Source organism: Lepidochelys olivacea (genome assembly GCF_965140295.1).
Source record: "Lepidochelys olivacea isolate rLepOli2 genome assembly, chromosome: 1".
Lineage (NCBI taxonomy): Eukaryota > Metazoa > Chordata > Testudines > Cheloniidae > Lepidochelys > Lepidochelys olivacea.
This window is the reverse complement of record NC_140411.1, coordinates 241,540,925-241,567,575: the sequence shown is the minus strand read 5'-3', so window position 1 is coordinate 241,567,575 and position 26,651 is coordinate 241,540,925. Positions and strand designations below refer to the sequence as shown.

Below are 26,651 nucleotides of genomic sequence, written 5' to 3'. Positions count from 1 at the left end.
CACTCAAATAATTGGGCAGCTGCCTGCCTGCATGGAGTTTGTTTCAAGAGGGGGCCTTCAAAATGAGCTCAAAGGTGCAGAGATTTGAGCAGAGCACCTGTTGGTATTTATAATGCAGGCCTCTACCAGCTGCATGACTGAAAGTCATCTCCTCTCTCTCCACAGACTAACAAGGCTTTCTAGATTAATTGACATCTCTGCCTAGTTATACATTATGGACACTCAGCATCTATATTAAAAGCAGCTTCTCTTTCTTTTAAGCACAGTCTTATGGAGGCCAGAAATGGCCAAACAGAAGGTTTTCTATTTAAATTCCAAATACTGAGAAAGCTGGAAATATGTGCCACTCCAATGACCAGTAAATTCATATCAGTGCCCTGCCTCCATACCTAGCTCCAACCAGCCCTTACACTGAGGTCAAATGGGAGATCCAGTAACTCCTGCTAAGCAGCAGCTTCCCTGCTTAGAAATACCTGCTACTGAAACACAGAAACAGTAAATGTTTAGGGGATACTACCCCCCGATCCCCCATAACAGATTCTGGCTCTCTGGATTTTATACCAATCTGTTGCTCAGTTCCAAGCATTCTTTTCTGAACCTCTCTGCACAATATGCCCAGGTGACCATGGGAGGGGGGAGCTTAGACATGCAGATGTCCAGTGCAATGAAGCCATGAAAGCACTGGGAAGTCTCCCCACTCTTTCCAGTGCCAGGATGTAAAATAAATGCCTCTAAGAAACAGCCAAATACACCTGGCTACTGACCCATGAAATAGATTGTATGTATTTATGTATTTGTTGTTAACAGCCAATGAGCAGAGGGATGTGGGAGGGGTGGGGAGGGAAGGCGGACAATTGATGTGAGAGCACCATGGAAAGCAGAGTAAGTGGTTAGCAAAGTTACGCTGTGATCACATTCCACCCCCTACCCCATGCCTTGGCAATGGAAACTCTACTATAACAAACTCCATCTGGGACAAATTCAAGAATGCACTCAGCAAGACATGGATCACGGAAGACCAGTCTGGTTTAGGTTGGTTGGTTTTTTAAAGCTCAGGGAAGTTTTGCAAACCGGTCTTTGTAAGGACACAGCATTCCTTTAATCCATCCATACAAATTAAACAGTCGTTTATGGAAGGAGATTCTCTTCCCTCATCCCCCGCCCCGTCTCCCAGACACCTATGATGAAGAATAGAGAAATCAAATACACCAAATGAAAACAGGAGCTTTTGCGTATAATACTGCTGCTGCCACTGCAAATCAATGTCCCGGTGACCTTGAGACTACCCCTTCCCCAGTTAAAAACAGAAAAAAGGATACTGTACCTTTAAAAATTGCACACTCATACAAGCTTGTTACAGAGGTTGCTACTGAGACCGAGGGTAGGAGACAGGAAGGGATTTGGAGGTTGGATATATAGATTTTTTTTGTCACCAGCTGACTAGTGCTGCTATGAAAATCCAGCTGGGGTGGAGGGGGATAGAGGTTGCGTGAGGTTACGTTACCTTCATGGGCACAGCAAGGGCAGAAGGAGAGAGGTCTACGACGTGGTGTCCCGGCATTGGGCTCAACTTCAATAAGACCAAATGAGGAAGAGGGAGGAGAGGAGAAAGAGGAAGGAGGAGAGGAAAGGGGTGAAATAAAAGACAAGCAGAGGACAAAAAGCATAAGAGTGAGAAAGAAAGGAAACAACAAGAAGAAAAGAAAAGAAAAAATACAAGAAATGGAGAAGCAGAAACGAGGGAAACAGTCTACAGATGAGTACGGTCCCTCATCAGCACAGATAACAGACAGGAGTAGACTGAGGCAGTGGGAGAAGCAGTTACTGAGCTGTACAGTTACTGGGAGGAAGATTACTCTTGAGTTTTTCCTGTTCATTGTAGGTTTTCAGTTGCAGAGGCTTCACTCTAACACCATGTTGAGTGTATGAGATACCAGGACAGTAGGTGAAGACAGGTGAATAATTATCTCTGGCTGATAAATGTCAGCTTTTAAAATAAGGTCTAGAAGGTCTCCGTTGCCTGTACGGGTCTGAAACTTGGGGCCCTGAGCCCTGCCACCCGAGGCTGAAGCCAGAGCAATGGAGCTTCATGGGGGCCCCTGTGGCCCCAGGCAATTGCTCTGCTTGCTACCCCCTAACACTGGCCCTGCCTTTTATACACAGAAAACCAGCAGTTGTTGTGGCACAGGTGGCCTGTGGAGGTTTTATAGCATGTTGGAGGGGCACGGGGGGAGAGGTAAAAGACTCGGAAAGAAAAAGGTTGAGAATCTCTGAGCTAGACGGTCATCCCCGAGGGGGGGAGGGAGGGAGGAGACACAATATGAAATTGAGCCCACTTTTAAAGAAACAACATGTCCACCAATAATTAACAACATTTCTAACAGAATGTCAGGAGAACAGATGCACCAAGAAGTGCCTGAATATCAAAGCTGGAGGCTTAAGACACCTGCGTAGTTAAAAAGGAAGGAATGCCTGTGTCAGGGAAAGGCCGTAACTCAACACCAATTATATGACGAGGAGAATTCATAACTCACAGAATTCAAAGCAACTCAGCATATATGACAGTGAGGCAGCTCTCACTGTAGAGACCTACAATACTGGCGAACAGGGAGAGGAGTTAGAAGGGACCATCACAGAACTAGCGCAGCACACACAGGACACACTGGAGTGGCGGGGGAAGCACATCAGCTTGCAAAACCCTGTGCTTGAGCAGCACGGCTCCCTCAGACAGGACATCTCTTTTGCAGGGGGAGTAGGAAGGGAGGTTCCACAGTTGGGAATGTGGTAGTTACAGCTCACGCCTCATGTCACTTCCATTCATAAACCCGCTTTTCAGTTCAAGTAGAACTTTTTTTAAAAAAAAAATTCATTTATTTTAGACTTGGTCTGAGCCCGGAAGTGTTTTTCCTGGGAGAAACAAAGTTTTCAAGCTTTTGAGATATTTTTTCAGATTTTTGTTGTTGTTGGTGGCCTGAAAACTCTGCCCCAGCTTTGTTGACATATTTCAAACTTGGTGGCTGAGGAATTCCTGATTTGCCTTGTTAATAGAAAATTTAGCTTGGAAATAAAACTCTGGAAATGTATGTAAAAGGTAGTGTGCTGAGTGTACACCATCTGAACATCCCATCTCTTCACTGAAACCCTGCTTCTGTGACAGATTTCTGTTACCCAGGGGGGAGCGGGTCTGTGGGGGTGTAACACCACTTCTGTGAGGATCATGAACTATAACCCACATCAGTGTATCATTATCACCACTTCCACCTCTTGCTATAAAAATATTCTAAGTGTTTTCTTGGCTGATCTGTCTTTTAGACTGTGAGCTCCTTGGGGACAAAGACTTTTTTGTGTGTCTAAGAGCACTGAGCAGAGTGTCCAAGCAGAACTTTCAGAAACCTGCACCAAACTGTGCTGCTACAAATGTTCAAAGTTGCAGATGCTGGAAAGATTACGTGTCACTTACATTTGAATATACAATCATTTTAAGAACAACAAGTAGTTCTAGAAATAGCAGTTGCAGACCACACAGGCTCTTATTTGTCGTACAAGAATTGAGCAGGCCCAGCACGTTATGTGGTCTGACTGGTAGTCCATGGAAGCATGGCTGTTAGGCTAGTAAATGCAGTTAGTACTGGAACACCAATGAGTGAGGTACCAGGAGTAGGTATAAACCCTGGTCTGCTGCATAACGCTTCAGAACATATCCAACAGTGAAGACTATATTGCTGCTACTATTCTGTAACGACAGCCCATCTTCTTGCTCTTCTTGCAGTTCTGGTTGAACTTTCTTTTCTTGCTCCTAACCTCTTATTTGCAAATACCTATAATCCCTTCAACCTCTCCGCAAGCAAAATGTGCGAACAATCAAGTTATGAAAGCTTCGGGTCCCCGTAACAACTGTAACCCTTGCCCATTACATGACTATTAATACTGGTCTGCCAGTAAGACAATGTACATAAACATAACTCTACAATGCATAATTCACGTTAATTGTATTATTTTCTATTCTGCCATATAAAAGCATGTAGCATGTCATGTCAGTGCATACAAGTTATGTGATCATATATACCAGAGCAGAGATAAGGTTGTTTTGGGAAATTTAACTCAATCTCCTAACTTCTGTACAACCAAAATCTTTGTTTTAGAAGGTGACCAGCAATACTTTTTAAAAAATGAAATACGCATAGGTTTATACTGAACACCCCAAATAGCAAGGGACAGAGGAAAGTGCAATCCTTTCTGAGTTTAAAACTTACCTTTTTTTAATCACATCAGCCGTTACACTCCAGCACGTGCCATGATCTGAAGTCACAGCTATCACGGAAGCCAGCTTATTGGTCTCCAGACAGGTACTATTGTTTTAATATAGAATCATAAAAATGTAGGGTTGGAAGAGACCTCAAGAAGTCATCAAGTCCAGCCTCTTGCGCTAAGGCAGGAGCAAGTAAACCTAGACCATCCCTGACAGGTGGGAAAAACTTCCAAAGACGGGGATTCCACAACCTCCATTGGAAGCCAATATCTAACCTAAGTCTCCCTTGTTGCAGGTTAAGCCCAGTGCTTCTTGTCCTAACTTCAGTGGACATTGAGAGCAACTAATCACTGTCTTCTTTATAACAGCCCTTAACACATTTGAAGACTCTTATCACAGGGTTTGGCAACCTTTCAGAAGTGGTGGGCCGAGTCTTCATTTATTCACTTTCATTTAAGGTTTCGCACGCCAGTAATACATTTTAACATTTTTTAGAAGGTCTCTCTCTAGAAGTCTATATATTATATACCTAAATTATTGTTGTATGTAAAGTAAAACAAGGTTTTCAAAATGTTTAAGAAGCTTCATTTAAAATTAAATTAAAATGCTGGTCTTACGCTGTTGGCCTGCTCAGCCTGGGGTTCTGTTCACTCAGGCCGGCAGCGGGCTGAGCGGGGCCGGCGGCTGGGACGCCAGACCAGCAGTGGGCTGAATGGCTCAGCCCACTGCCACTCAGCCCGCTGCTGGTCTGGAGTTCCGTCCGTGGGCTCCTGCCAGCCAGGGTCCTCGTTGCTGGCCCCACTCAGCCCGCTGCTGGTCTGGGATCCCAGCCCTGCCCACATAGAGTGGGTGCCTACCTTATCCCTGGTTCTAGCCCATTCTCTTCCTCTCTCTCTGCACTGAGCACAGGGCTGGGGGTGAAGGAGCAGGCTAGGAGTTGAGGTGTAGGGTCTCGCCAGGTGCTAGAATGAGGGAGGGGGCTCAGGGTTGGGGCAGGAGGTTTGGGTGTGGAGTGCTTACCTGGGCAGCTCCCATTGGTGTGAGGGGTGCAGGTGGGAATGTGGGGTGTGTGTGCAAGAGCTCCCGCTTGGTGCTCAGGGTGGGGGTGGGAATGTGGGGGGTGCAAGAGTCAGGGCAGGGGGCTGGGGATTTTGAGGGGGGTGCAAGAGTCAGGCCATGGGGTGTGGGGGGGCTGGGTATGTGTGGGGGGTGCTGGAGTCAGGGCTTGGGTCATGGGGGGATGCAGGGGGCAGAAGGTGGGGGATGCAGGGGGCAGGAGGCTGGGGTGTGTGGTGGGTGCAGGGATCAGGGCAGAGCGTGGGTGTGTGGACTAGGGTCGTGGGGGTGCTCCCAGCCCCCTGCCCAGAGTGGTTCACAGCAGGAGGATGGAGGGGATATGCCCTGATTCCACCCCCCTTCCCCAAAGCCCCATCCCTACCTCCTCTCTGGAGCAGCGAGGGCCATCAGCTGATTGGTGGCGGCAGGGAGGGAGAGGAGGAGGGGCAGGAACACAGCATGCTGGGGAAAGAGGTAGGGGAGGGGGGAACTTGCCTGCCCTGCAGCAGCAGCCAGCAGGACCAAGCTTCTTCACCCTGCCCCCGCAAGGGGACGGAGAAGAGCAGGCTGGGGCGGGCCAGATTTTTAATGGCACGCTGCTGCCTGCCAGGGTCCCGGCCGCCGGTCCCCCTCAGCCAGCTGCCGGCCTGGGTTTGGCAGCGGGCTGAGCGGGGCCGGCGGCTGGGACCTGGCAGGCAGCCGTATGCCATTAAAAATCAGCACCATAGGCCGTGCCATCGGCAGGGCCAGCTCCAGGCACCAGCGTTCCAAGCAGGTGCTTGGGGCGACAATCTGCGTGCCGGCAGGGCGTTGCTGCAGTGGCGGCGATTCTGTGGCAGCCTCTATCTTTATGGAGGAGATGGTATGATGGGATAACATGATTTTGGTAATTAATTGATCTTTAAATATTCATGGTAAATAGGCCCAATGGCCTGTGATGGGATGGGATCTGAGTTACTACAGAAAATTCTTTCCTGGGTATCTGGCTGGAGAATCTTGCCCAGATGCTCAGGGTTTAGCTGATCGCCATATTTGGGGTCGGGAAGGAATTTTCCTCCAGGGCAGATTGGAAGAGGCCCTAGAGGTTTTTCACCTTCCTCTGTAGCATGGGGCACGGGTCACTTGCTGGAGGATTCTCTGCTCCTTGAAGTCTTTAAACCACGATTTGAGGACTTCAGTAGCTCAGACATTGGTGAGAGGTTTTTCGCAGGGTGGGTGGGTGAGATTCTGTGGCCTGCGTTTTGCAGGAGGTCGGACTAGATGATCATAATGGTCCCTTCTGACCTTAGTATCTATGAATCTTCAGCCGCCCGCAACGACAAATCGGTGGCAGCTTCCATCTTCAACCGCTTGCAGCGGCGGCAATTCGGCGGCAGCTTCTATCTCTTCAGCCACTCGCAGTGGCAGCAAGTCAGTGCACTGCTTGGGGCAGCAAAAATGGTAGAGCTGGCCCTTGCCATAGGTTGTGGACCCCTGCTCTTAGCAGGTCATCCTTCAGTCTTCTTTTCTCAAGATTAAACATGGCCAATTTTTTTAACCTTGCCTCTTAGATCAAGTATAATAAACCTTTTATCATTTTTGTTGCTCTCCTCTGGAATCTCTCCAGTTTGTCCACATCTTTCCTAAAGTGTGGCAGCCAGAATTGGACACACTACTCCAGGTGAGGCTCACCAGTGCCAAGTAAAGCAGGACAATTATCTCTCGTGTTTTACATACAACATTCATGTTATACACCCCGGAACGATATTAGCCTTTTTGCAACTGTATCACATTGTTGATTCATGTTTAATTTGTGATCTAGTATAACATCCAGATCCTTTTCAGCAGTACTATCACCTACCCAGTTATTCCCCATTTTGTAGTTGTGCACTTCATTTTCCCTTCCTATGCTAAGTACTTTGCACTTGTCTTTATTAAATTTCATCAAATGTTGATTTCTGACCAATTCTCCAATTTGTCACAGTCATTCTGAATTATAATCCTGCCCCCCAAAGTGCTTGCAACCACTCCTAGTTTGATGTCATCTTCAAGTTCAATAAACATACTCTCCACTCCATTAACCAAGTCCTTAATGTAAACATTGAATAGTACCAGACTCAGAACTGACAAATCCATACTGGCTATTCCTTATAACCCTATTATCCTCCAGGTGCTTACAAACTGATTGTTTAATAATTTATTCCAGTATCTTTCCAGGTATTGAAGTTAGGCTGACTGGTCTACAATTCCCCGAGTCCTCTTTGTTCCCTTTTTAAAGATAGGTAGCATGTATACCCTTCTCCATTCCTCTGGGACTTCACCGATCCTCCAGAAGTTCTCAAAGAAAATTGCTAATGGTTCCAAAATTGCTTCAACTAGTTCCTTAAGTACCACAGGATGAATTTCATCAGAACCTGCCAACTTGAATAGATCTAATTTATCTAAATATTCTTTAACCTGTTTTCCCCCTATTTTAGCTTGTGTTCCTTCCTCCTTGTTGTTCATATTAATTGTATTGAGTATCTGGTCACCATTAACCTTTTTAGTGAAGACTGAGGTAAAATAGACATTAAACATCTTAGCCTTCTTGCTATCATCAGATATTAGCTCTCCTTTGCCATTAAAGAGAGGACCTACACTTTCCTTCATCTTTCTACTGCTCCTAATGTATTTCAAGAACCTCTTCTTATTGTCTTATGTCCCTTATTAGGTGTAACTCATCTTGTACCTTAGCCTTTCTGATTTTGTTCCTACACGCTTGTGCTATTCTTTTGTACTCCTCCTTAGCAATTCATCCATGTTTCCACTTTCTGTAGGATTCCTTTTTGATTTTCAGGTCATTAAAAAGCTCCTGATGGAGCCATATTGGCCTCTTATTTATAATGCTTCCTATCTTTCCTTCACACTGGGATAGTTTGAAGTTGTACTTTTAATACTGTCGCCTTAAGAAGCTGCCTGCTCCACTTAACTATTTCCCTTAGATTTTTTTCCCGTGGAACCTTAACTACCATTTCTCTGAGTTTGTCACAGTTTTTTTTAAGTCCATTGTCCTTATTCTGCTGGTCTCACTCCTTCTTTTCCTTAGAATCATGAAATCTGTCATTTCATGATCACTTTCACCCAAATTACCTTCTATCTTCAGATTTGCTACCAATTTCTCCCTGTTGGTCAGAATCAAATCTCAAATAGCTGTCCCCCTGGTTACTTCCTCCACTTTCTGAAATAAATACAATACGTTCCCCAAACACTCCAAGAACTCATTAGAAATGTGGTGTTTCCAACAGATGGCTAGGTAATTCAAGTCCCCCGTTACTAGCAGGTCTTGTGCTTTGGATAGTTTCTGATTTGATGCTCTACAGTTGACAACAACCATGACATGTTATTTTATATATATATTTTCTGGAGCTTTTAATATGTTCTCAAAAACATCAACTTGGCAGTATTGTGAAAACACTGGTGTTCACCTGTTAGTAGAGCACTGGTGAAAAAGTGTTTGTTTAGTGCACACACTAATCCCAGGGGTCATATGGTGCATACACTACTCCTGCCACGAAGGATAATATGTGCTGTTTTCTCTGCATTGTGATCTGTGAGATTTATAAAACCCTCCTCCTCTTCTCCCAATACCTGCTCCACTGTTAGAGCCATCTGTATTCCCTGCCTTACTCCTTCTTATAAATACCCTTTCCCTCTGCCAAACCCAGGCCCTGGCTTAGTCATTTATCCCAGGTTCCTCCCTACATCCCACATGCCAGACCCCCCTTGCACCCTGGTTCCACAGCCCCCTTGCCCACTTACAGTCTAGCTTTACTGCTTTTCCCAATTCCTGTCTTGTGCCAGAACCACCAATGTCTCACCCTTGCAACTTTTTGCAGTAACCTCCTCATAACAGACTTCTTATTTTTCCCAATGACCCCCTACTCCTCCTCACCACCAGAAACACCTCCATGCCAGACCTCACAATACTTCTCTAGTGTCCAAATTCTTTGCCAAAAGCCCTGCAACCTAATCCCACTTCATCTGCATCATAATCCCCTCCTTTCTAGCCTCTTTTCTTCTCCATGTGCTACTATCTTCAACCGGAAGCATCTCTTCTTCTCACAGAGTCCCCTCTCCTGCAGTGATCTACTAGGCCACGTCTACACTACCCACTGGATCGACGGGCAGTGATCGATCTATCGGGGATCGATTTATTGCATCTAGTGTAGACACGATAAATCGATCCCTGATCGCTCTGCTGTCGACTCCGGAACTCCACTAGGGCGAGAGGCGGAAGCGGAGTCGATGGGGGAGCGGCGGCCATCGATCCCGCGCCGCGAGGACGCGAAGTAAGTGATTCTAAGTCGATCTAAGATACATCAACTTCACCTACGCTATTCTTGTAGCTGAAGTTGCGTATCTTAGATCGATCCCCCCCCCAGTGTAGACCAGGCCCTTACTCTGGCTTTATTGCTTATACTACTGCTTCTTCCTCCAGTAGAACATTCTCTGTTCCCAGTCACAATGAAGGACTTGGAAAGCGTTCCAGACTTTTTTATTTGTAACATATAAACAAGATGTTGCCACTGTATCACACAGTTACAGGCTTTTGGGCAAAGCTACAGAGTATTGCAGTGAACTGAATGACTGTCCTGTATTGCACTGAGTTGCATAGCATATTGTACGGCAGTGAATTATTACTGCAACATTTATAAGTGTTACGAATTATACCTTAACATAAGGCACCTATCATCATGGTATTGTATTGTGCATATCACTGGATAATACTGTGCTCTATTATTGTACCATACAACCCCAAACAGCTCATTTTACTGCATTGTAGACCACTCTACTACCCCTTCCTATGCTGTACAGTACAACATCTCCGCTCTCCTCCTATCTGTTGGGACTCCCCATTTTTAGTGATTCCTGCAGTGGAGTGAGTGGTTGCACATAGATTTCACCATGTCATTTTTAAATAGGAATTGTTTAGTTAAACAAGTTAAATCTACGCTAGTCCATGGAGCGAGGGAACTGAGCTTTTCACAGATGATCATGGATCCCAAACACATTCCCATGTCATCCACATTAACTAGCTCTTCTGGTGGATCCCTTTAAGAAAAGCCCTGTAGCTGTTTTTATAAGAAGAGAATCAGGAACAATTTTATGTGACAAATAGAAAAACATCTCTCTTTAGCAAGATCATTCTTTTAGACGGCCCACTTACCATCATATTTCACATTTAAATTCCACAAAAGCTCAATTTTTAAAATATGGGGTTATTTATTTAAGGCTCTGACTCGACGGATTTGTGCTTGCGCAGGGACTGGGTTCTGGGCAAGCACAGATAAAGCCTAACCATACAAAATAAGCAGTTTACAAAATAGTGATGAAGCCTTGGTCCCCATCTATCCTGCCCTGCCCTTGTCATTTTTCCTTGCACCTCACCTCCATTTCAGTCTTGCTGCTTCTCCCAGGACCTTTCACCTCTCCTCACCACAGATAATGGGCCTTTCTTAATAGTGTTTGGCACGGCTAGGTCCCTAAACCACTATTTTCTCTCTCTCTCTGTTTAACAACTTAACCATAGTCAACTGCACCAGGTAATGCACTGTTGGAAGGACAACACCCCAGATTGGTTTCCTCTTTTCTCTGCTGTGAGATACTGTTTCATAAACGCAAAGGAAGTGTAACGCCAACAGACCTCAGTCGTCGGCAGGCAGGATCGAACCAGTGATCTCTGAAGCTTAGTCCATGAGCCTCTACCGCATGAGCTAAAAAGCCAACTGGCTATTAGCTAAGGCTGTAGAGCAAACTCAACCTCTCTCTCTAAGTGGTCTCAGTGCCACTAGATGGGACAGACACCACACCCAGAAGGTGTGTGGGTTACAGATGCACCAGGCGTGACCAGGCAGGAAGGAAGAAAGTACAGAGGAAAAGCTGAAGGTGGCAGCAGGATTCCTAAGTTAAACCCTACCATCAGCCTCAGTAAGTCTCCTCTGCATGAGCCCTATGGGATGAGAGCTGAGCTGATTTCCCTGAGAAGTGTTGAGCACCTACAACTCCCATTGACTTCCAACGGACGCACCGCAGACCAAGTGGGATCATGTTCTCTAGGAGGGGCTGCCTAGAACAAGGCATTAGATTTGCACATTGCTGGCTAACCATAGTGGGTTGACAGCACACAGCAGTGCTGGTCAGAAGAGCCAGGTCTGAGGCTAACTCTCAGGGTCTTATACATTGCTGTGATGAGTTGGCCTCACCAATTCAGGAAAGAGGAAGTGAGTGATATTTTTAAACTTCTTATGCCACCCACAAAAACTTCCTTTAGCAGCCAGAGTAAGAACATAAGAACGGCCATACTGGGTCAGACCAAAGGTCCATCTAGCCCAGTATCCTGTCTTCCGACAGCGGCCAATGCCAGGTGCCTCAGAGGCAATGAACAGAACAGGTGATCATCAAGTGATCCATCCCCTGTCGCCCATTCCCAGCTTCTGGCAAATATTGAAGTCTGAGATGAAACCAAAACCACACCTGACTTAGACCAGTAAAAAATCCTTTGTACTCAGACCAGTAAAAAGATCATGGGAGGTAGCATCTTTCTTTCATGCCTCTGAAGTCCTTCGCTCCTCTTGGAGGCTTATGGTTGTTAAGTACATGACAAGGGACCATCCCAATTTCAACTGGTTTGAGCCAGGCCCTGTAAGACTAACTTTGCAGGTCTTTAAAGGGACACAGTCAACTTGAATTGAATTTAAAAAAATATCGAGGTTCTGGTGCAGCATGCTTTAAACAGGATATGCAGAATTAAACAAATATTAGTCAGGGTTTTTCTATGCTTCCCTGCTGGCTGATCGTTACAAGAATCTTTTCTTTAATTCCATGATCTCATATTTGTACACTGCCTCATTCAGTGCCCAGGACAGAACTGCTCTGAGGATGAACCAGGATATACTGTCAAGGAGACATTGTCTATAGGGGCCTGCCTCATTTGTTGCAGGAATTGGAAGGTGTGTAGTGAATGAGGCAGACGATTGCAAGAAAAAAATGTTTGGTCTCATGGTTAAGGAGGTGAATGCAGCCCTGGAGAACTGGATTCTATACTTGCTTCTGCCACAGAGTTCCATTTGATGCTGGGCAAGTCAGATAAACCAAACTTTTTACAGATGGTCACTAATGTTAGGTTCCTCATTTTCTGGGTACCCAACTTGAGACTCTGTGGTCTGATTTGCAGAAGTGCTGAGCGCTCCCAGCTGCAGCTGACATTAAAGAGAGCCGTGGTTTGAACATATGAAGTGCTATATGATGCGAAGCATTCTGAAAAAAATCAAATCCTAGGTATCTCATATTGGGCACCCAAAATTAGTGGAAATTTTTGACTTTAATTCCTCTGTGCCTCAGCTTCCTATCTGTAAAATGGAGATAACAATACCTACTCTCATAGCAGTGCAGTGAATATGAATTCACTAGTGTTTCTGAAGACACTCAGACACTATAGTGATGAGTGGCACAGAGAAAGCCCATGAGGAAATGTCTTCAGAGCAGGGTTTGAATGATGTGCACTAAATAAGGCCAGGGGCCACACACTGAACACTGACGAAACAGTAAAATATTGAATAGCTGCTCTTTAAGGGAGCACCATCCATCGTGCACTGAATGAGGTAGGGATCCTGTGGGCAAAAGCACATGAGATCATGTAATTAAAGACTGTATCATAATGCATATGCACAGGGAACAAATTAAGGTTGCCTGGATAATCTTCATTCTGGCATTTCTTAACTTTTAAGTGCTTGACTTTGCAACCTTAATCATGTTCTTTTAACACTGTTTTTGAGATGTAATATAATATACACATAAGACTGACTGCCCAGCACTGACATGCAGTCAGCCCTAGCATGAAATGCAGCATCTATTTAACAGTGTCAATATATAACATTTTGGAATAGGAAGTGAGGAATATGCCATCTAAATAAAAGTACAGAGGCAATATAGGGCAATACATGTAATTACACAAATTGGAATTCAACCAGGACGTCCAGGTTAGCATTGCTATTCTTGTGAAAATTGCTGTGGAATCTGTAATGACTTACTATAATGCAACTCTCCCGGTATCAAAGAATACAAACACAGATTCATAATGGGCCTTAATTATTCAAGAGGGTTTAGAGATTTACAGTTCAATTTGAGAAATAATTTTTGTACTTCTGATGATCTCAGTCGGTCAGCATTCTATGGATAGGGCAGCTTCTGCAGTCTGGTCTGACCCTCCGAGACTGGGTCAATGAACAGACTGTGACTGCTACTAGAGTCATCATTAATCCAAACAGGAGTCCTAGCCATTCACAATGTGCTTAGCAGGGGAATAAAGCCCCAATCTGGAAACAGACAGTGTGTGGGCAGACTGCTGCACCAATATGGAGCCCCAACAACTTCGGTGGCACTCAACACAGATACAGCAGTTGGCCTGGGCATGTCAATTGCAGGACTGAGGCTCCAATTCACCATTGAACTGGAACAATGAAGGAGATGAGCTTCTTTCAGTAACTGCAGTACTGTGCATCCATTTCTGGCCTAAGTGCTCTGGCAGCCCAAAAGCAAATGTAAAACAAATCACAGAGGAAACAAACTGAACTACAAAGCTACATAATCTGATAGGATGCACTGATTATTTTTTAAAGGGATACTGCCACGGACTGTACTTTTGGCTCAATTTTAAAGTATATTTTTAAAACAACTTTTCAACATCTAATATGAATAGAAATGTCTCAAGATTTGTCAAAAATAAGTCAATTACTTTTTTTTTTTTAAATGTAAACATTCCCCTAGAGTGTTGGAAAGCCAAACACAACAGAACTGTGCTAGTGAATGAGCACCACATAAAGTAAAACTGACTATAAACAGAAAAAGACAATCTTCAGTCTAGTGTGACTGTCCAAGCTGAGAGAAATTGAAAAAGTCAATGACCATAAATTGTGAAAAGTAAATTAGGTTTTTAGTTTTAATAATTTGAGATGATTTGCAGCACAAGGAAGGATTTCATTTTTAAAATGACAGTGTCCCTTTAAATGAATTAAGGCTTCTACTTTTTATTTATTTATTTTTTTAGCCATCATTAGTGATTTTGATGGGACTGCTGTCTCCAAGGAGGCATCGGTTAGGATAAGAAGAAGGGGAAGGTATCATGAAGATAGCATTAGACAGGGATAAGGATCTATTAAGTGTATCTCAGCATCAACCCTTTTACAGCTCCTACTGTATATGCACATAAGGGTATGGGGACAACTGATGGGCATGTCTGGGAAGAGCCTGACTTTTGAACGTTTTCTTAAAAAGTCTCAGTATAAGATAAACTCCAGAGAGACTGATACAGCAAACGAAGCACAGGGCTCCAAGGAAGGACTGCCACATGAAAATGACCACAAACAATTTGGATAGCAAGCTGGGGCCAGTAAAAGCCTGTATCCCGTCACTTGAATGCAGGGGGGTATTTTTTGTCCAAAAAGCTAGTGTGTCAGGGTGGACTGGAATTATTCCCAGCAGCCGGACAGACAGATTACTGTGTGGTGCACTGATGGCCAGGGTGGAAGTCTTGGGGAAAGGCAGAAGGAGGAAATGACAGTTAAAAAGTAAACTGCTCCTAGAGGGCCTGATCCAAAGCCCCTTGCAGCCAATGGAAAGACTGCTACTGACTGCAATAGGCTTGGGATCAGGACCAGAGAGTGTGTACATGGAAGTCACTCCTTTCCATTCTGGGGAGTTGGTCCTGATGCTCTCCCTACCCATAAGTATACACTTTGGGCTTAACAACTTTATACTCTCAGTGGGAAATGAGTGGGCAGAGGAGACAAGGTAAGCCAACAGTTAGCCTGTGTTGGTTCTACCTAGAGCGTGCTGGTTGCTTGGGCTAGATCTACTGATTGTAGATGTAGTGGCTAAACAAGGAAACTGCTATAATGGGGGCTAAAATAAAGAAAGGGCTTTTAATGGTCAAGGTTGGCAAACTACAGACAAGTAGAATTTACAACCCTAAACTAAAGCTACCTATTAAGGGAGGCAGGCAATGGCACCCCGGCAAGAAAGGAAAATTGCAGTGTCAGAGGGATGATTCTAATCCCTACATCCAATTAAAGCAGAGTAAATCACTCTAATACATGTTTTTAAGGATCTTAAATGACATAAGAGAGAATTAATATAAAAGGAAGCTTCCATATTGACAGTTGAGATGATGCAGAGCAGGTCTCAGGGGAGTAAAAGATCTGGATTTGTTGTATTTCCTAAATGCACCTACAACAAAACAAGACAGAAGTAGTACCCCTTATCCACCATTAAGTATTTCCGACATCTCTACTGGGAGCATTTTGCTTTCTTTAGGACATCAGAACACTCTAGTTTCTTTGGAAGAAAAAAGGGGAACCTCAGGAGCAGACTTCTGAGAGCACTGGGTTGATATATTCCCCCAGACTGGGGGCAGCTCCTGTAGTTTGCTGTTTCTTGCTTTTGATTCCCATTTTTTTTCCCATTCACTTTATGCGGACTTCTTTATCCTAGTGGAATGTGGAGGGAGAAAATGTTTTTGGGAAGCCAGACAATGAAATGGGCTTCATTACTAACAGGAAAGGTGGCTGAGATTTAGGGGTTAAAAAATTTAATTTAGAAAAAGAATGGTCGTGTACAACCCCAAGGAGGAGGATTTAACTGTTGTGGGAAAAAATCCTCATGCATGGTTTGTGGACTGCGACAGACTCTCCTCTCTTTGAGCTGGAAAAGGGGTTCTGCTACAGCCAATCAGTTATGTGCAAGGTTTGTTTCTTCTTGTTGTTTGTGAGCCAAGGATGGGAGAAAGAGGTGAAGGGAAGGTTGGGGAGGGGTGTCAGCGGGGTTAGTCTCAGTAAGAGGTTCTGCTATACATACCACCCAGGTGCAAGTCGATGAGGTCACTGTAATAAGACTCTCCCCAATAGTCTACAACAAGGAATTGGTGAAGAGAGAGTTATTGAATCAGATATCCACCCCAGCCCCACCAAATCAAAGCAATATACATGAGAGAGAAAGACAGACACACACATGAGAGAGAGAGAGAGAGAGAGAGAGAGAGAGAGAGAGACAAAGAAACAACAAGAAATCATGCAGCTGTATTATACATATACTGGAGGAGATGGGGAGACAGAATAACAATTCCCAGCAGGCAGGCAGGCAGGCATTGGCTTCCAGAGGGAGGGGGCACAAGGTCTGTACAGAGACACTTCACCTTGTTCAGTTTGTACTCGTTCCTGACACCGACCCGTTTCCTGTTCTTGCTAAGAAAGGAAGAGATATGCTTGTTGCTTCCAGGCTGAAAAATGTGTCCTAAGGAAGCACCATAATTTCTCAGGTAAACTGCAGGAGACGTATAAGGATTGATTTCTTGGGGGTGAGGATGAGACAAGACTGAGTGTAAAGCACATGAGTGGAGGGCACCGGGTGCTGGCATAACTGAGGAGTCCACGAGTGTGTGCACCAGGAAGACAAGTGCATATTTCTGCCAATGTGAAATGTGTGCTGGGGAAGGAGAATGTCTGTTGGTGTGGGATAGGTACTGCGGAAGTAAAGACTTGTGTGGTTGTGCAGGTGTGTGATAATGGACACAACGTGTATTTGCACACCCCCTAGAGAAGGGTTAGCCAGCCAGCCTGGTACTACACTGTGGTTCTTTGGGCAAGAGGCACATGGGGGCAGTTCTTTCTGTTTGGCTTAGTACACTATTTCTCAAAGAACATGGTTTAGCTCAAGAAGACCAGAGACTCTTGGCCAACCTTGGTGATCTGAGAGCTGCAGGTGTATTTTCCTTAACTTTTAAAATTGGCTGCCCAAGATCTCTTTAAAGCGTGAGAAGAAACATCCAAGATGACAGAGCCCTCATTACTCACTTAGTTTAATAACTAGCCAACAGAGTGGAAAACAAACACTAGAGACTAAAGCCATTGGTCTGTGTCCCACCAGACCAATGCCTCTTTTTTTTTTTTTTTTTAAAAAAAAAAAGCCAAGTTTTGCTAAATTACTATCAGTCCCATACAGAACACCATGTCCCATGGGGCATTTAAGGGAAGTGGAGAATGAAACCTTCTTTGAGACGATCCCGCTGCACCTGAGAGAAAGAGGCACTGGTTTCAAAAGACTGAGCTCCTGAACCACCAAACTTTTCACCGGAGAGGGAGATCACATTTCAGAATGTTCAGAGATGTCTTCTCTACACCTTCAATGTAGTCTGTGCAACGACCAATGGGAGTGATTGTCAAAGAAAGACAGAGAGACTAGTAAGGAAACTAGGCAGTCATGGGGGAAGGGGAGGAAGCGGTTATGGACTATAAACTAAGAATAAAAAAAATAAACGTAGGAATAAATGTTCAACTTTCAACATGGTAAGAAATTAACACTGGGGTGCTCCCAAGTTGTGTACTAGAACTGGTGGAGTTTATGTACAGTATTTACCAGTGATTTGGAAAAAAGGTGAACAAAGAGGTGAACAGTGAGGTGGAAACATTTGAAGCTAAAATTATTGAGGTTTAAGTCAAAACTAAAGTAGACCAAGGAACTTCAAAGGGACCTAACCAAGTTAGATGATTGGATAACAGTATGATACATGAAATTCAATGCTGACAAATATCAGATAATGCAAGCTGGAATAAATTATTTGAAAAAAAAATCACACTCATTGCTGAGTTCTAAATTAATGTAACCTCTCAGGAAGAGAGCTGGACATCATTGTGAACAGTTCAATGAAGACATCTGCTCAGTGGCAGTTAATAACACAAACAATATTAAGATGTATATAGAATGGATGGAAAATAGAAGTGAAACTATTTTAATGCCATGATATAAACAAATCATAAATCCTCCCCTACAATGCCGTTTTTAGTTCTTGTCGCCCCATGTCAGAAAAGATATTACAGATATAAAATGGGCCCAGAAGTGGGTGATGAGAATGATTAAAGGCTGGGAGAGACTCCCATTGGAAGAAAGATTTAAAATGTTTTAGTTCAGAGAAGAAATGAATATGCGGGGACCTGACAGAGATAATGCGTGGTGCAGAGAAGATCAGGAGCTCTTGTCTGTGTTCTGTTTCATAATACAAGGAAAAAAGGAGGCAATTAAATGAAATCTGAAAGGCAGCAAATTTAAAATTGATAAAGGCAATATTTTTACACACTACATAATTAGCTGGTGGAACTCATTGCCACAAACTATATAAATGCACCAAATCTAGCCGATCAACAATGGAAAATTTGAGGAATAAATGGAAACTGTCCATATGTCTAATATTGTCATCAAGAAATGGCTAATCATTTTGTCCACTTTACTTGCATATTTCCCCCTACCATTTGTTTGGTAGACTCTGTTCCTTCCTTTATGTCTGTGCAGCAACTTGCACGGTGTAGGAGTTACTTGAAATTATTAATAATAGTAAGAATATAAACCTTTATGTTTTATGTCAAAAGTCAACCAGTGATGGAAATTAGGAAGAAATCTGCTCTATGGACAGGTGATTATACAGTTATACATTACAGAGAGTCTAATACCTTTCCCTGAAGTATCTGGTACCAGCTACTCTTCAAGAAAGGATGCTAGACCAGATGGACTATTGGTCTGATCCAGTACAGTAATTCCTATGTACCTCAGCCCTCTGTGTCGGCCAGGTGTGGAAAAAAAAAAAAAAGATGTATTTCTCCCACCTTAAGCATGGCCAGGGCATTCTGTATAAACTTGTGAAATAGAGAAAGACCATCTTCAGGTATCATACAAGCACTGAACACATTCAACTCCTTTTGATCCCCTTTGTTTATAGGATTTCACTAAGGGGAAGTGCTGAACATGGTTGACCAAGGACAAAAGAGCAGTATTGAAAGCCATAAAGTACAGTGGAGTTTTCAGTGCTGAGTCAGTATCTGAGGCAATGCAGTGATCTGCTTCAGGGAAAAGGGTAGGAGGAGATGTATGTAGATTTCCTGGATGATCCATGGATGGAGGAGACAAAAGTTGATAACACTACTGAGGGAGGGGTAAAGTAAGCATTTTAAAAGGAGGGAAAACACAGTGGCTCCAGTGTGAAGTATGAAAATTGCTCCCACTGGGCTGGCTGAAGAAGTGGGGGACACAGGTCACATTCTAGCCTGTGTTTCAGCCAACAGAACTTGGATTAAGACATTTTTTGGCATAAAGTATTCTCTGTTTATCCCCTGCAATGCTTGGAAGAGTTCAGGCTGCAGAGTCCCTCACGATGGGCTGAAGCTTCTGTAAACGTAACGTGTACAACCTTTTGGTGGAAATGTGGTGCTGTCACAGGCTCAGATCATCTCCCAGAGATTTGCTGGAGCAGGAGATTCTCGCAGTTGCACCGAGTGATGCACGTTCTCATATTCCTGCTTTTTAAAAAATGGTCACAAACACACCAGCCCGTGCAGGGCTGGCTTTAGGTTTCTGTCAGGCTCAATGACAAGTAAAATATGCAAGGCCCTAATTCAGCTCTCCCCCTGCCCCCAAACTGGATACCCATAACCCCCACACCATAACTGCTTGCCTGCCTAGACATTCCCTAGATTGTGGAGAAGCACACGCTTCCATTTGTAAGGCTCCACGGCCTCTGGTGACGCTCCTTATATAGATGTCTTCAGCAGGTGAATGAGGAAGAAGGGATTCAAGGAGACAGAGGAATAAGCTAAAAGACTAACCAAAGAAAGGAGAGAGAGAGAGGTATTAATTGTGCAGTAGCTAGAGGGCCTGGGGTCTGCGAGTGGTGCCATGTCTGAATGCATAGATAGCATAGAGAGAAAGCTGCCACTGCAGATGTATTATTGCATCAGATTATTCTGTGAACCAACATATCATAGAAATCAATCAGAATAAAAAAACACTGAGGCGATCAAGCCTGTGCTCAAATGCTGACTGTGTGATTGCAGTACAACCCTTTGTTTGGATAAGACACTGTTAATCACCCAGCCTCTACAGGCACTTTCCTCGACAGTGGGTGGGTGAAGGTCACTTGTCAAGATCATCTGGGTATCTCTCACTTAATAATTTTCCAGCTATTGCAAGGGCCTCAAGCACTGGTGCATCTTGGTCCCTCATATTCTCTTCCTATGGCACATAGTCGTTTAGTACCCTGTAGATCTCAGTTCCTTTGGTCTAATTTCAGTTGTTGGGTTGTGTGCGCGGGTGCTGGATGATGTTGGTAACCTGTGATATCCAGGAGGACAGACTAAATAATCTAGTGGTCCCTTCTGGCCTTAAATTCTAAGACCTGACTTTCAGAAAGCCAAGCTGAGGGTTAAAGACAACAAAGCGAGATGGCTGAGTAGTAACCAATGAAAATCACACCAGACCTTCCTCCCAAGGAATCTTCATCACCCAGTCCAGTGCAATCCGTACAGAGACAGTGGCTGCTCTTCCATCCAAGCACCACACTGTACCATCTTTCAAACAGCTGTCCCATTATTACCATTTATAATATCTGACCTTTGCAGTATGGTGCACACACCCGGGCCTGCCAGGTGCACATGCCCTGCATTTGCCCGAGGGGCGTTGGCTCCTGGCCCAATAATTGTATCATTTGGGATTGTTTTTTTCTGGATTATGATGTCATATGGGGAAGTTGGAGGGGTATAAAACTGCCACTCGGAACAAGTGTTTTTCTGCTCAGATACTTTTCCAGCCTGGCTCAGCACTCATTGCATTTAGCCCCAAAAGGGATGTAGCACATTCCATTAACAGCGTGACACAGTGAAACCTTTTGGTACATGCATTTCTGCTCCATACAGCTCGCGTGAGAGGTTATTGGTGTCTGGGCTGTGCAGTGAGGAGAAGGTACTTGCTGGGGCAGTTCTGTGATGGTCTCTTGTGTGGACACTAACTTTGATGATCCAATACAGTACAGGAACATACCTCATTTCAAAACATACGTCATTTCACAGTTAGTATCTAATCCTGCCAACTGGGCTCTCCTTGCTGGGTAACCTAAGTGAATTCCAGCTGGGTAACCCCTGTGCAATTTCTCTACGATGTAATTAATATTCCACTTTTGTTCCACCACCAAATAATAATAGATACACTTAGCTCTTATGCAACAGCTTTCAATGAATAGTGGGTAGGCATTTCCTGAGCCCCGAGCAAAGACAACTGCTCTGGGGACTTCTCCCATGAGAGAAGCCCCAGAGTTAGAACCACTTCAGGGATAACAGGGGCTCAGAATTCTGCTGGGAAAAGGGGAATTAATTCATGATCTGAGTCCAAGTTAAACTATTCCACTTTCAGTTCAGAGGGGACCCCCCTCACCCTAAACTCCAAATTGTTATGAACGATTGCATGGGCATTAAGTCAGCAAACATTAAAAACAAACAACATTGTAAGGTACCTGCTTCTCCTCTAAGGGCCTTCTCCACTGCAACCCCCCTCTCCTCCAGCTGCCTCTGCTTCTCTTCTACCTGCTCCAGCTGCCGTTGGATGATCTGTTCAGGAAGGGAAGAGAGGAACACCATCATCAGGATCTGTTCCAGTACTCCAAATTATCCACCCCAGAATGACAGCTCCCCTTTCTCCCAGCATTTCCAAAAAGCTGCTCTCCATGCAACGTTTCAGAAGCAGGTATCTAATCAAGAGAGAGATGTGTCCTTTGCCCTAGTTTTGCAAGCAATCCCATGATGTTCCATTTTCTGTTAAGTCTCCCACCAACTTCCAAGACAAGAAGTGGTGCTGTTTGGTTAGGCAGGCCCCCTTCTCCGTGAGAGAACACAACCGGCCAACAGGTTTCATGTAACTCTCACCACCTCCTGGAAAGGACACCTACTACCCATTGCAAAGGTGCCTCTGACAATAAAACGTCCATCTGGTACCACTTATTGCAGCAAAATCCCACTGTAACATCCGTGGCTTATCTAATCATCACTGGCATAGCTGCATCACATGTTATTCCGTGAGATCTGTTATTCCATTCAATTAACAATGGTTACTGCTCAATGGTAGTAGCTCTGACTAAGCAGGTGTTTCCTTGCTCTGCACTAAAGCTTTGAGCACCTCCTGGCATGTTTGTGAGGAGGCACCCAACATGATGAAGCCAGTAGGAACAGCAGCAATCTTGTTGAAATACAGAAAAGTAATCAAGAAAATCTGGCTATACAGTCTCCTCTTTCACATCCTGCCAACATGGTTTTCCTGGACAGCAGAGTGTAGTTCCTGTCAGGGCAAGAAGATACTACCAGAGGTACTACCTGGGCTCTGTGTAACCTCTTTAGTTCCTCCTGCTTGGCTTGTCGCCGGGCAGCTTTCTGCACTCGCCTGGTCAGTTTGGCGTTCAGCTCCTCCTCAGTGTAGGCTCTCTGCAGAAAGGAAAACAAGAGCAGATTTCACACACCATGAACAAGAGTGTGGGGGAAAGAAGACACTCCTCTCTCCATTAACCTCACAAGTGATGTGATCCTTCATTCCCAGAACTTTGTCAAGCAGTCAAGCTGTTCCATCTCCACAGGTGTTCACAGCGCAGCAGGTGACACTGTCAGGACCGATACAGCATGAAGGAGTGTGTGGCTCAACTGCAAAGCTGTGATTTTATAGAGCATCCCAGTCCTGGCTCTAGCTGGTATACAGTATCTTAGACCCAGTCTAAGCACGAAGATTGCACCCATTTAACTAACTGGTACAACCCTCTTGTGTGGACACACTGAAATCTATTTAAAAGTGTCTACGTATAGAGGCTGCACTGACTTAATTTAGAAAAAGGCTAAGGGCTTGTCTACAGGGGAAAGTCACACTGACATAATTATACTGTTTTAGATTCACACCTTCGCTTATATCGGTATTCCCCACATGTGGACATCCTTATTCCAGTGTAAGAGTGCCTTTTTCAGTTTATCTAATGTTGCTTTGGAAGAGTTTTAAGATAAATGGAAAAAAGCCACTCTTTATTTGGAATAAATGTCCACATAGAGGAGTTACACTGATATAATATATAGTTTTATAGCTGGTAAATCTTTTCTGTGCAGACAAGTCCTCAGTTAAATCAGTGTAATTTCTGTGTGTATAGACAAAACCTAAACATAAGAGTGGAGGGAGGGGACGGTCATAACCACCATCACAGCTCGCCAGTGAAAAAAGAAACCACAAGAAATCATGTCAAGGAAAGAAAGGCCATAGCTACAGGGGAAAGAAGGTGTTTCTTCAGGCAAGTTAACCTGGTCACGCTAGCTTAACCTATCAGGAAAGTCCACTTAATACCAGGGTAGACACAGTTTAACACCTTTTCAGTCATCATTTCAGACCGGTATTACCTCTGTGTTGTAGCCTAGATGGGCACAAGCTTATGTGACTTTAAAGATGTTAACAGGGCCTCACAATTATGTTAAGCTAACCTGACTGAGCCCACTTGACTGAAAAAAGCACCTTTCCTCCTCATATACATGGATTCAAAGTCTAAGGGATAATTGGAAAGAGGCAACTGCCTCTCCATAATCAAACCCAGCTGCAGACGGAGATGCCGCTCAGTTTAAGGGGCAAAATGTTGGGAAAGGGAGACCTGAATTTCTTTAAATCTAGTTAACATCACTTTTCTTTTGCAAGTCCCAACTGAGCAGCCCATCTCTGTAAGATTGGTCTTGGCAACCAATATCTGGGATAGTTTAGTGTGATCTTTAGTGGAGTTTTAAAACCAAAGGGCAGCAGCTCTATCCCAAGCTTTTGACACAGGGGATTACATGGAGGCATTATCGTATCTGCCAAGGGAAAGGAGTTAATGCGTTGCTTCTTCATTCTTCTGCACATAATGCTACCCCAGTTAGAAAGCAAAATAATTGAGGGGTGGAGGTTTAAGATCCCACCAAACACTCATGTGACACGGGCTAGGTTTGGAGGCAGGGATGGAGTTTAGGAAACAGAGATACTCCCAGTCTGGAAAAACTAATGTAACAACCTGGGACAGTTTCATTAAGATTTCACGGTTTGTCCAAGTGTGTTTCAAAAGACCCTGGAAACTAACACATGACCATTGACTCTTTTTCAAATGGGGAGGGTTGTTGTTTTTTTTAAACACACACGTACAATACACTTTCTACCGAACAAACCACGCTGCTTTGAGACTAAGGATACTTAATGCATCTGCAGCACCAGACTGTCCTGCAGAGTGATTATCAGCCCCCCTTTTGGGCCCCTGAGGTGCACTGATCATTGCATGCAGTCTAAAGAGTCAGAAAGGTTTGGGGTTCGTCACATTTTCTGTAGATAATCTTGAGGAAGATTCCATTGCCAAGGTTTGCTAACATCTCACTCATGCAGAGTCAGGGGTTGTGGTGTTAGTGCAGATGTGGTGGGAGGGTTGGGAGCAAGGTATGGATATGATGGGTTAATAAATGGGCATGCATGCAACAATGGCCAGCAATGGAGACACTACCTTTGACGAGTATGATCTCTTGAATGCCAGGGCGTGTGGTACATAAATCGACTTTAAAATGGGAATGGTAATGGGAAAAAAATAAAAACACACAAAATGGAGCAAAATCAGTTCAACATTGAAAACAAATGCACAGTAATACAAACAAAGCTGTTTTTAAATGCAACATAAAATTGTACAAATGGTGAACCTGGCACAGCCTGATTATGCACAATGAAAAATCTCTACTCAGAAATCCATTTACCAGCACTCTCCTGAAGGCAATTCCAACTGAGGAGCCTCTTTGGAAAACCAGTCATCCAGGAGATCCCCTTTTCTATTCTGGCAATACGTATTTGTAGATATGTGGACAAAGAACATTTTGGTTCAAGCTTTGGAACAATGGTTTGGGTTGGTTCTGTTTTGATCTGAATCAGCTCAGCCAATCATATATGGCTTCTTTAAAAAATCCACACACATATGATTGAGTTCATTTAGAAAAAGATTTGGCTTGTGAGAACCCTAGATTCACCCAGCAGCTGGGAACCTCAATCAGGGATGAGGATTCACTGAGGTAGGTCCTGTACAGATGTACAACTAAGACAGCAGTCCATTCTACAAATTAATGAATCTCTTGGTGAAGAAGCCTTTTCGGATATCTCACTATGCTGCTCTCTATTCAGCCTGTTATCTTGTCCCTGGGTTTTGCCTTTGTCACAGAGCCTAAAGCCTGCATCCTGGCGGGACTCACTCTGGTGTCCGCTTGTTCAACGTTCAGAGTGGCAGCGAGATCACGTGCAGACTCCGTTGCATTCCCCCTCATCTACTTTCTGCTCCACAACCTTTTTTCTCAGAAGTTCTGGTGCTTTTATGTCTTGGATATGGCCTTTGCTTACTAATTAAAAATAACCTCGGAGTTCCACCACCCTGGCCTCGCTCGTTGCTTTGTAACCTGCACGAATGTTACCCAGGGCTCTGAGCGTGTTGGGTCTCATCAGCTAATGGAGGCTCCGACTTGGTACCTGAATGGGACTCCTCCAAGAGTGCTGAAAAGGAGACACTCTTCACTGCACCAGTACTGACTCCGTGCTGCTGCAAGGTGTTGGGAGTGTTCTGCTGCTGAGCAGCGGCTCAGTAAGGAGCAGTGCTACGAGTCAATGACAGCGGAACACTCTGCTCTGGCCCCTCAGTCCTGTAATTTCAGCTCAGTTAGCAAAAAAAAAAAAAAAAAAAAAAAAAAAAAGCTACAACCTTACCGATTCAAGAGTGGCACGCTAAGGCTACGTCTACACAGCAGCTGGGACACAGAGGTGCTCGCTTTGCTCGAGGTAGACAGGCACCCGCTACCACTGCTCAGACTTGGACACTAAAAACAGCAGTGTGGTTGCAGCAGCCCAGGTGAGAGCTCTGCCTAGACGGGACAGCCTTCGGGGCTTGGGTGGGATTGTTCTTGAGCCGCCACCACCACATTGCTATTTTTAGTGCGCTAACTAGAGCGGAGCTAGTGTGTGTCTGTCTACCGGTGCTGCGAAGCATGATCCCAGCGGCTGCACAGACGTACCCTTAGCTCCATTAGCCCCTTCAGGTGAAACGATTGCACTGCCCAGTGTTCCGAAGCAAAGTGAATTTCCATTGTGCGATGAGGTACAGAGCGCATAGTAACGCGCCCTAGGCAAAGTGCCAGCATTCAGCATTTTTGCCGAATATTCATTTAACTAAAACGATCATGAATGGAAAGCTGAGAAACAATCTGAACATGTATGCAAACTTTAACATTCAGCAAACTATCTGCAGCAGGAGACATGTATTTCTGATCATCGCCCCACATCCTGTACATTCTCTCTCTCTCACACACACACACAAATATTAGCGCACAACCCACAGGGAACTACATGAACATTCTTTACATGAAGCGTTTGTTGAAAGGCAACACACTAAGCCACACAAAGTTAATTCACTACTGATTGCTAATGCTATGATGGGCAGGCTAAACAGGCCAAA

General features: G+C 44.4%; 1 protein-coding gene across 5 annotated transcripts in view; it reads right to left on the bottom strand.

Moving 5' to 3' along the window:
- The window catches only part of MICAL3 (microtubule associated monooxygenase, calponin and LIM domain containing 3), a 239,392-nt gene that overhangs the window by 10,273 nt on the left and 202,468 nt on the right, over positions 1–26,651 (bottom strand). For 3 of the 5 annotated variants that reach the window (XM_084616994.1, XM_084616995.1, XM_084616996.1), the window contains 4 exons: positions 24,672–24,722; positions 22,501–22,608; positions 21,648–21,741; positions 16,175–16,225 (listed from right to left, as the gene is read on the bottom strand). In XM_084616994.1, coding sequence (XP_084473120.1) covers positions 16,175–16,225; positions 21,648–21,741; positions 22,501–22,608; positions 24,672–24,722 — 304 coding nt within the window. The remainder of the gene's footprint in view (positions 1–16,174; positions 16,226–21,647; positions 21,742–22,500; positions 22,609–24,671; positions 24,723–26,651) is intronic. The other 2 variants (XM_084616999.1, XM_084616998.1) reach the window with 1 other exon arrangement.